We start from the raw sequence: 11,453 nt of genomic DNA, 5'->3' as shown, positions 1-11,453 counted from the left end.
TATCTATGTTATACTTTAAATATATCATTATAGATAATATACTTTATATTTGGTATATCAACAATACCATTGATATGATATGTTTTTTCTTTCGAAATATGGTATATTAGTGTGGTATACCTGTTATATTATTGACATTCCAAATTAATTAACTATGCCATCAAATTAGATCAAAGTCTTGAAAATAAAACAAATTAGCTAAACTACTTGTATTTGATATAGCAATTGAGACAATTAATAATACAATTAAAATCAAATAAAAAAGTTAGCTATCTAACATAACTAATACTAAAATTTAAATTAGTCCATCGAAAGCAAACTAATCAAATGAAAATAATTCCATTATCAACACTAAACAAAGAACAAAAACTATATACTCAAAATAATTGAACAAGCAACATCCATTATAACATAATTAAAGTCCGTACAAGTACATAACTGAAATGAAAGTATATTAAATGACTAAAAATAACATCTACACAAATGAAAATAAAACTGAAATAATTTTTAAAAAAAAACAAAAATCAGATTTAAAATTGTTGCATATATTTTAACAAATTAGAAAGTCATAGACTCTTAGTTAGATATGTATATTTTCTTAATATTGTTGTTTCAATCCATTACATTTCTCAATATTAAGATAGCAAATAATACGTATTGGTAAATTTCGTAATTGCCAAAACTGAATCTGAGTTGAATTGGTCACACAAATTTGCCTGAATAATATGTATCGAGTACACATGTGCAAGTTAAATTATGCTCACTTTGGCTTAATTTACCTTTTGGTCTCTTTAGAAGTAGAAATGTCCAATTTTTTCATGGAGATGGGGCCCTGCGGGGTCCCATCCCGAACGGGAATTCTCCGATTAGGCGGGGAATGGGGGAGGGAGTGGGGGAGAAAAATTCCCCGTGAGCTAAACGGGGATGGGGACATTCACCGTCCTCGTCCCGATTAACTTTTACATATTATCCTCGTCCCCGTCTCAATTAACTTTTACATATTTGTTTAGTATAGTTATTATTATTATTATATAAATATTACATTTAAATTTCAAATTTGATTATTTATTGGGAAAGATAATGAATATATTTAAATTGAATGTTTAAATTTAGATTATATATGTGAATAATTTGATTTATATTTATTTATTTCTACTAAAAAAAATTAATTAACTTTTTTAGGCCAAAATTTGAGTAATTTATCTTTAAATTCAAATTGTCATATAAAACTAAACATAATAAACAATTTAGTGATAAAATTAATTATTTAATTAAAATTTGCTTAATGATTTAAATTAATTGACTTTTTACTTAAAAAAAAAAAGTAAGAGGGACATCTCTATTTAGAAGTACTTCAAATTTGGTTTTGGGCCCGTTTGGATTGAATTTAAGAAAAAAATGTTTTTAAAAAAATTCATTTTTATTTGAACACTCTTGATAAAAATTAATTAAAATACATTTGAAAAACTATTTTGAATAGTTACCAAACACTCGTTTTCCAAATAACTTATTTTTTAAATTAAACACTTGAAAATGTAATCTAAATACGTCATTTGAATAAATAAAACATATGATGATCAACAATCATGTTGTTCGCCTCTCTTTTTTCTATGAAACATATTAAATACAGTTACTAACATCTCGTCTTTTGACATATTAAAAAAATGTTATACAAGTTATTTTACAAAAATTCGTAAGATATTAAATGTTAAATAAGTTGCCATCATGGCTTAATCTCTCTCTCCCTAAACACTTGATCAATCAGTAATTTATTTTTAGAGGATATTATTGCTTAAATGAATTTATTTTTATTCATAAAAGTTCTCACATTGTTACAAGAATTCAATTAACATTTTACTCAAAAAAAGGAATATTAACAGTTAGTACTGGTAAGGCCATTGAAGAAGAAATTTAACACAATTAAATTTAAGGACAAAAAGTTAAACTGGCCCAATAATTCATAGACCAAGAAACAATAAGTAGAATGGAACAACTTGCTTTTGCTGTGTATTATCTACACTGAAATATTCATGTAAATGCTATTGGTTTGGCGTCTTTTGTACAACATAAATTTTTTAGATAACCCCACCAAATTAGACGTGGTAAAAAAAAAAAAAAAAGGAGACAAGTAAAAGAACATTATACTTCAATGGTGAAGAATGATAATTACTATTCAGATCTGTTATTCACCTTTCTCAGATCTCTTATTCACCTGATTATGAACAACGCTACCATGAATGAAGGCTCGGCTCCAAGGTCGATTGTTAGAAACCAAAAATCTGCCTCCATCGTTGCTCAACTTGAATTTTCTGTTAAACCGAAGTTGGTTAAAGAATTTTGATGCAGAATGCACCATCCTAGATTGAAACCTATACATACTTAAAAAATTCCAACTGATATTAGCTAATGAATCAGAGCTCCTGCTGTTTCTCTCATCTGATGGTTCGCAGAGAATCAACACGTTACATCGACTCTTTCCTCATTTCAACTTCATCCAGTTTAGGAGATGTCATTGAGTTCGAAAAGCTACCTCCAGAGTGCTGACTATGACTAGGTGTATCAGATGCATCTGCTGCCTCCGACTCGCCATCTGCCCAAAACAGTAAATTCGAATCAGTCGGGTATCATTACAATGGGGAGATCTGGTAATAAGTTGTGTTGATAGTAAGTGAAAAAGGAAAACATTGGTGCATACCAAAGAGTGTCTTGATTGACGGTCTTTTTGGTTTGCTGCATTTTTTCTTCAATTCAGCTACACGTTAAGAGAGAAGATCAATTATTTCCATGAGTACTCTCCCTCTTCAGAACATGCCAACTAGAACTTGGAGCAAAAATGTGTGATTTTAACAATGCTTGAGGTGCAACTAGTGGAGGGAGACAGAAGTAGAGAGATTCCTTGAAAACATTTTCAAATTGAAGTGTAAGGATGTTCGTTGAGATTTGTGACGTACAAACATATAAGAGCGGAAAATTTGAACAAACTACCCCTAAACTGTGGAGTTTGTTTCAATTACACTCATGAATTAAAATTTGATCAATCACCGTTGTGGGTAGTTTGTCAAGTGTTGTAATTAGCCCCTTCTGTTAGTATTGATGTCAATATATTCATAACATTTGATCAATTTCTGCATTGAAACTTTACAAATATATCTACATCAATACTAACAAAATGGGCTAGTTGCAAAAGTGCAGAGTGCGATTGATCAAATTAAAAATTCATGTAATGCTAACAAACCCCGTAGTTAAGGTGGGATTGATCTACTTAAAAGTTTATGGGTGTAACTGCAACAAATTCCACAGTACAGAGATGGTTTGTGCTTTTTTTTCCTATATAAAATAAGAGTACGGACTCAAAATTCAACAAATGACTCGTTAGCAGTCCTGAAAACATAACTTTATCATTTTATCAAGCTCTGATAAATTTTTATAATTTGGCAAGATCTGCTTATCAAGCCAGAAAGTAAATATATCAAACTGTCTGTGAGAGGACATACCCATCCCAGGCAATTGATAATCGTTGACAATTTCAAAGTTCTTATAAGTATATCCAACAAAGTTGATGTCCTTCGATGAAAGCATCTGATACAAAACAAATAAAAAATGGAATTAGATAACGACAATATTAACACACTTGATAAATTTAAAAGATCATATCAACATATCTTACGATGAAAAGAAATATTTGGTTTGGTAATTTAGCAGGAATTTTAGGAAATCAAAAATCACTTTAGTTATCATTACTAATTTGTAATTTTTATTTAGAAGCCAACACCTTTTTGTGCCTCTTTTTCTATTATATTTTTTTGTTCATCACTTTTCTGCAAAACAATCTATTTGAATCCATCAAAACTATTTTTTTCTTTTTGGGAGATTAATAGCTTCTTCAATCACCGCATAAACCCCCTAGACTTAACTACTTTCAATCAATTTTCTCGGCAAGGGACCATAAATCATTTGATGGGTATGTTATCAAGTTCGATAGACTTGGGAGCATAACAGGTAAACAATCAATAAAAGATTGTACATATCTCAGTTGAGGCAATAGATTCTCTTCTCCGAAGGCTGTTTAACAAGGATGAACGCTGATTGATTATCTAAATCTTAGTATTAAGAGCAAATAAGAATAACTATAAAAAGGCTTATAAATAACCAATACTGAAGAGGAGTGTTACCTTTCTCCATGGACCAGTTTTAGATGAAGAACTGCTTTGCGCGTCAGACTAGATATAGAAAAATGAAGAAAAAGTAAATGAGATAATGACCAAAGCAACTTGCTCTGACAAATTAACCAAAGATAGTGGGACATCATGCTACCTCTTCAAACTTTTCAAAATTTTGAGTGTCTAGCTCATCTTTAACCTCAGGAACAAATGCAGCTTCCATTTGGTATAGTCTATCCCATTCAGTACCTTCAAACCACGGATGAACCTAGATGATAAATTGGCAGACAGGAACCTTTAGATTATTTTAAAATTTTAAAATTCAACCAAATGAAATTAAGAAATGGACACACCACACAACACCTTAATTTCATCTGCGCCATTTGTACCGAGCCTCTGGTTAACATTGCATAGCAGTCTGCTGATGAGATCTTTTGCCAAGGGAGATAGCTTTGCCTCGTCAGGGAACTTCAAATGAGTTCTCCAGTTCACTATCTGAAAAGGGTAACAATGTAAAAAAGAAAAAAAGAATGCTTTAATTGTCATGCCTCCCATTATATAGCCAAGAGATAGGAAAGACCAGACATTTTGGAACCCTATACTTCCTCCTGTCATATCAACCCTCAAGTCTAACGAACATGGTAACATACAATAACTTTTTTTTAAATAAGAAAGATAACATACAATATTTTCATATCAAGGAGATGAAAAGAAGACTAAATATACAAAATGCTTCCTAATCTTTTAAATGATTCCAAAATTTGTCCTTAATCTTTTAAAACTCTAAAATTTCTCCAATGCATTAGAAATTCTTCATTGGCTGCATCCATAAATTTTTTTTTAAAAATTGTTAAAAAAAATTTGATGTAAGGTTGAATTATTGTTTTATAAGCATGTGTCCACTGTCCATGAACAAGTTACCTAAAGCTATTTGACAAATGAAATCTAATCCACCCATTAACAAAATTTGATCCTCACATGAACAGAATCAATTTCTTCCGAATGGCGGGCCCACATGTCCAAATATGATGATAAAACAATAACATCCGTTTTTTGTTAACAGACGGGAGCTTATCTTTTAATGGGATCACCTAATTGAGAATTTTAAATAAATAAGAGTAAAATTCTATGTTTAAAAGATTAAGGACAAAATTGAGAATTACATAAAAGTATCATCAGGGACCATTACAGCATGTTTTGCTGGAAAACAAAAGGAATCGTGTTACTGCATCACCAAGAAGTTCATTGTCTAAGTAAATCAGTTTCATGGACTTTGCAAATGAAAAAGAATCGGGATCTCAGACGAGTTACATAGGAGGACTTCACCAACAAACTAATACGAGTAATATATAAGTTTCATGGACTATGCAAACAAAAGGATAAATACACACTCATCAAGAGAAAATTTATGACCACTTTCGTTTCAAATGCAAAGATGGAAGTCGAGTGAAACATTGTCTTGTAGTGAAACTTGACTGAATTGTTTTAACTGCTGAAACAACCTTTCTTCTGACTACTGTACAGAACTGAGTATCTAAAAGAAAAAATTTTCTTCACATTGAAACCACAGGATATGAATGGAGAAAAACTACAAAAATAATATAAATTGCAGATAACAATTCAAAATTGGAGAGGAAAGTTACCTTCCGACATGTCGACATTGGATCATCAGAGTAAAAAGGTGGGTAGCCAACAAGCATTTCATACATAATAGCTCCAAGTGACCACCTAATAATTGGACAAAGAAAAAAAAGTAGTGTAAAAGACTATCTACAAAATTTGCTCCATAATGTCGCTGTGGTAGTAGAAAATAACAGCATGTCAATTCAATGTTGCAAACCCAATTGCAAACAAATCAATGTCACATGAAAGAACCTCATATCTTTTGCAGTTGAGATATTAATAGATCATTAGCATAAAAATTGTCATATTCACCCTGAATAGATATATAATAGTTTAGAATTACCAGTCACATTCCATGCCATAACCTTTCTTCAACAAAACCTCTGGAGCAATATAATCTGGTGTTCCAACTGTTGAATAAGCCTGGAATTCCAATATACCATAAGATAAAAGAAGAAATCCTGTGCACCTAAACAATGAGCTTTTTTTTTTTTTTTAAAAAAAAAAAAGAATTAAAAAAAGGAACTAAATATACCGAATGGCCCTAATTTTATTAGGCTTTCTTATTCCTTAATCTTTTAAAATTACCAATTTTAACCTTAATATATAATATTCAAACCCAATTAGATGCTGCTAGAAAAAGACATTTGTTAAAATATGTTAACAAATCCCAATTAGATGCTGCTAGAAGGATTAGTGCTACACTGTGGTCACAAAAGAATTCCTTGTGGCTAAGGCACCATTTCAGGTATTTAACCTAAGAAAATAAACTTCTGTACCAAGAAATTTCCCAAAACCCCATTTAATAGCAGAGCACTGGAATATGCAAACAACCAACCATGAAACAAATCCCTTCATAAGTATAAGTTCACTTAACATATGTCATCAAAAAGAAAATAAGAGAATCAAACTTTGGAAGGAGAAAACGTACAAGCATTCTTCGATTCTTCTGCCAATGTTGTAGTTGCTCTTGTTGGGTACGGGGAGTTGCATTGCGCTCATCACTTTGTCCAGCTCCATTATGGACACTCCCTACATCAAAATCTTGTTCTTGGAGTGTACTGCAATCTAATGGTTTGCATAGTCCAAAGTCTGAGAGTCTCAAGTGCCCAAATTTATCAAGCAGCAAGTTGTCGGGCTTAATATCTCTGTGATACAGAAACAACAGAATTAGCTTATAATTTAAATTTGAAAGGGATAATTCATGATAAGTATCCAAGCGAGCTAGTGCACTGAGCATAAAAATCGACAGACCTATGAATGTAATTGTGCTTATGAATAGATTCAATAGCCAAAACTATCTCTCCAACGTAAAACCTTGCTTCATCTTCAGTCAAAGTATCCTTTCTCATCAATAAAGTCATCATATCTCCACCAGGTAGGTACTCCATAATAAGATATAGAAACTCATCATCTTGAAAAGAACAATAGAGTTTCACAATGCAATTGCTGTCTACTTCAGCAAGCAGATTTCTTTCAGCTCTCACATGCTCCACCTGAAAGATCTCCAAAAGTGCTCATAAGCATGCAGAATAATAAGTTCTGGAATACAAGATGGGGCAGGCCACCACAAATTACCTGGCCCCTTCGGAGCATCTCTGATTTTTTAAGCTTTTTCATCGCATACACCTGACCTGTAGTCTTCTCTCTACAAACACGAACCTACAAGATCAGGAACATACTTAAGAAGTTAACCTCAAAATACTAACTACACAAACAAATATGGTTTAAGAATAGTTTTGATCCTAAACTATATTTATTTATTTATTTTTATTTTTAACGTGAGAGTTTGGGCTTGGTTATGTAAATTTGAACTAATCTCACAAAATGAGTGGTGTGACCTTACAATATTCAGTTTTCAAGATTGGACTTTAACATCTTAGGTAGGTGGGTACCATGAGGTTTGATTTTATTCTCATTTACATAGCCCAATGACCATTAGGCCAATCCCATGGTCGTTCATGTTAGTTCTTTAAACATTTAGACTATTAAATTTTGTCCCTAAATCTTATCCACCTCCCATTTTGTACCTATAAATTTTAAAGCCTCTATTTTAATCCTCCAACTTTTATTTTAAACTTTGTTATCAATCTATGTGGAAGCTGTGGAATGTGAGAAACCAGAGGGTCTTCAAAGAGAAAGTGTACAGTCTCAACGAGTTATGGGAGTCTATAAGACTCTTAACCTCCATTTAGTGTTCTCACTCTAAATATTTTTGTAACTATGATCTTGTTCATATTTCGGACAATTGAGAGTCTTTTCTTTGTAGCCCTTTGACTTTGTAGGGATATCTCATCTCCCCTTTTTAATGATCCTTTCATCAATATTTTGTTTTTCTTTTGCTTGTTATAAAAAAAGGACAATTTAAAGAATAAGAGATAGAGGAAAAAACCTGAGAAATAAGGACGGAGTCCATTAGTTCATTCCACATGACATGAACAGGATAGGCTCAAGTTGTTCGTTACAATTTGACTTATATGACACATTTGATTTTCTAGTTATTCAAACGATTAATTTTGTTTCAATTGGAATTAAAGACCAATTTTTTTTAATGTAGTTCAATCTAACTAGTTAAACAGCAAACTTGAGCTCGAGGATTATGGGTATGTTCCTAAAAGTATAGGCATCAAGATTGAATTGTATACAATTTCAACCAGAAGCTATCCAAAAAAACAGATATGATTTCAATTTAATGGGAGGAGGGTTGAGAGGTGTAGAAAAAGAAATTCATAAATAAAAAATGTAAGGCATACCTCCCCAAAAGCACCTTTGCCAATAATTGTTAGTAAATCGAAATCATCGACACCCATTTTGTGCCTTTGGAGGCGCATATATTCAGTTTCCTTCTTCTCTAAGAATTTAAGTAAATTGTTTTGATCTTCTTCAGAAACATCAGCATCAGCCAACTTCTTTTCCAAAATATTTCGTCTGCATCCATAGAATAAATTAAAAAAAAAAAAAAAAAAATCTTATACCCATTTGAAACTTACTCAAACAAAAACCTTGGTAGTTTCACATGTCTGTTAAAAATCAGGGGTACACAGTACAATAACAACTCTTGTTATTAATTATGTCCAAATTGTATAATTTATATTAATATAAATAAAATGAAGAACACTGGATGATTAATATTTTGAGAGAATTACAGGAGAATTAAAAAGTAGGCAAGCTTTCCTTCAAGGTTAGGGAAAGAATTCTCTACTAAAGCCCAGTGGTGGACAGTACGTATATCTGAATGACTCAATTAAGTATATGAAGAAAAAAATACCCAAAACAAGAGTGACAAAGTTGAGTTCAAATGCTATTCTTCCTTTCTTAAAATAAAAACTAGTGAATAAATGTTAAAGTAACTACTTTTTGAGATGTTTTCCATAGTTAATTCTTTTGGTGGTCTATTCTAAATATTAAAATTGATCTTTTTTTACTACGAGTCTATAACATAGTTTTTAAAAACTGATATGAAAACAAACTGCAAATACCCTATTTCACAAGTGAGAAATATTTTGTAGTTATGCATCATGGGAAGCAATGCAGGAGCATTTGTCTTCTTCCTGCCATATAGTATAAAATGTTGGTACAATCTTCTTAAAACATTCAACCTACGCTGGAATTTCAACTTCACAGCAGCTATATCCATCAAATGCTGGTTGAAGATCAATTTAAAAGGAAGGCCAAGATATTCCAAGCCAACGCAATTAGAGCTACTCTTGGCACATATGGTTCAAAAGAAAAACCCAGAATTTCCAGGAAAGAGAACTCGAAATGAGCTGACACTTCCAGGAAAGAAATAAAGTTGCATCATATGGCTTTCGGTTTTTTCGCGCTCAGTTCTGGCTCCCAACTCCTTTGGCGGCACGGCCTGTAGCTCATCCTTGTGTGCTCCCTCTTCTTCCCCAAAAGACCGTGTTCTCCTTTAGGGGGTCAAAGTTTTTGCCAGCCCAAAAGTCAACACTTTGGATTGTATTCAAAGACACTCTTCTTCGAGTTCTGGATCCACAGTGGTGCATTTGAGCATCAGAGGATATCGATAATTTGTTTTGGAGTTGCATGTTTGTGCAGTTCATTTGGGATGTTTTTTAAGATTCCTTCGGGTTTCTTTTGTGCATAATAGAGATTGTAGGTCCATGATGAAGGAGGTAGTGTTGTCCCCTCCTTTTAGGGATAAAGGGAGAGTTCTTTGGCAGGCTTGTCCTTTTACAGTTTTGTGATATCTTTGGCTTGAAATAGATAACAGGATTTTTAGTGGGGTGGAGCATTATTCTTTGGGAAAACGTTAGTTTTAAACATCTCCTTATGGATGATTGCGACTAAAGCTTTGTGTAATGAGTTAGATGTTATTCTTTTGGATTGGAGGCCCTGTTCGTTGGTGTGGTCTTTTTTTTTATGTCCTTGTATATTCTTTTGAAAGCTCTCATAGTCTCCCATGTACATTTTCTAATTACATTTCCCACTATAATGAATTAAAACCAACATCAGTGACTAATTTGTCTTCATGACTTGCCATAAACAAATTAGACATTCTCATAATCATTAAGATACATTAGCTAAAGAATGCATAACAAGTTTCACATGATCAAACACTTTGGTCGAACATTACTACTTCACAAATGTTGTAATTTCCAAAAGACAAAAAAAGGAAGCACCCATATACATATATATATTTATATACCTTTCCTTTCTCTCCTGCAGATTCTTCATTTGCTCCTTGTAATGATTCTCAATATACTGCTTTGCCGCAGCAACTTTCTGCTTAGTGATATTAGAAAGCGCTTCTTCATCCATTTGATCAGTAGCAGTACAATCCTCACACTCTCCCATACTATTATCCTTCTTCTTTGTAGAACCCCTCAACCTATCTCTTGGCTGAAGCTTATTAAACCAACTCCTAGCCGAATCCATTTCTCAAACAGAAATCTAAATAAACCTTATACCATCCCTAGAACAAAAACGAATTGCCCAATCTACAACAAACAAAAAAAAAAAAAAAAAAAAAAACAATCAATTCATTCTATATCCAAAATGTAACCACCTCAAATCCGAAACAGCCACAAAATCGTTGAAATCCAACAAACGATCGGGTAGCAATGGAATAAAAAACCAACATCGGAAAAGGGGTTGTAAAGGGGAAAAAATTTGGGAGTGTTATTCAATGTCGAAGAAAAGGAATTGATTGAGATTTCAAGAAAGAGGGAAAAGGGGCTGAGAATTCGGATTACCGTGGAACAAAAATAGAGAGTGAATTGGAGACATGAAGGGGCAATATGATCCAGAAAAGGATTCCAGCATTTTCGTTGTGCCCTTCAATTACAGCTGATCATGGAGAATTTCCAATGGCTTTCTCCGAAATGCTCTCTGTTTAGGGATTCGAATTACCACTAATTTCCATTTTTGCTTCTCTGGTTCTGAGCTCTTCTGTTGAATTCGAGCTTGATTGTAGATGACGATGAATATATTACAAAGGTGGTGCGAATTTAATTGGTGAATTATTATTATTATTGGGTTTAAAATTTTAAAATATCATGTTGGTCCATGTAGGTGGTTTTATTTCATTTCGGTCCTTATTCAATTTTAGTTTTTTAAAATTCAATAAATTTTATAATTTTTTTTACAAATTTGTCAGCTAAGTTAAAGTCTTGTTTGCATAAATTTTATAATTATTCCTTATAGTTA

The 11,453-nt window shown here is 32.4% G+C and overlaps 1 protein-coding gene across 1 annotated transcript; it reads right to left on the bottom strand.

The window, feature by feature from the left end:
- Positions 1–1,980: 1,980 nt before the first annotated feature.
- On the bottom strand, positions 1,981–11,228 carry LOC120084446 (uncharacterized). Its single transcript, XM_039040225.2, has 14 exons — positions 11,000–11,228; positions 10,453–10,744; positions 8,537–8,711; positions 7,362–7,445; positions 7,038–7,279; positions 6,715–6,931; positions 6,127–6,206; positions 5,804–5,888; positions 4,524–4,655; positions 4,315–4,428; positions 4,173–4,220; positions 3,495–3,579; positions 2,696–2,752; positions 1,981–2,590 (listed from the first exon to the last, which is right to left on the bottom strand). The coding sequence occupies exons 2-14, from the start codon at positions 10,680–10,682 to the stop codon at positions 2,463–2,465; spliced, it is 1,677 nt and encodes a 558-aa protein (XP_038896153.1). The 5' UTR covers positions 10,683–10,744; positions 11,000–11,228; the 3' UTR covers positions 1,981–2,462.
- Positions 11,229–11,453: the final 225 nt, after the last annotated feature.

Source organism: Benincasa hispida, chromosome 9 (genome assembly GCF_027475165.1).
Source record: "Benincasa hispida cultivar pf3 chromosome 9, pf3_genome.v1.1, whole genome shotgun sequence".
Classification (NCBI taxonomy): Eukaryota; Viridiplantae; Streptophyta; class Magnoliopsida; order Cucurbitales; family Cucurbitaceae; genus Benincasa; species Benincasa hispida.
Note: the sequence above shows the minus strand (reverse complement) of the source record. Positions and strands in the feature narration are given on the sequence as shown.

Excerpts from the sequence above, each read along its gene's own strand:
- LOC120084446 (XM_039040225.2), bottom strand. The coding sequence starts at position 10,682 with ATGGATTCGGCTAGGAGTTGGTTTAATAAGCTTCAGCCAAGAGATAGG. Across the intron at positions 7,280-7,361 it reads AGATGCTCCGAAGGGGCCAG|GTGGAGCATGTGAGAGCTGA; the intron begins GTAATTTGTGGT and ends GAGATCTTTCAG. Across the intron at positions 2,591-2,695 it reads GTCAATCAAGACACTCTTTG|ATGGCGAGTCGGAGGCAGCA; the intron begins GTATGCACCAAT and ends TGTTTTGGGCAG.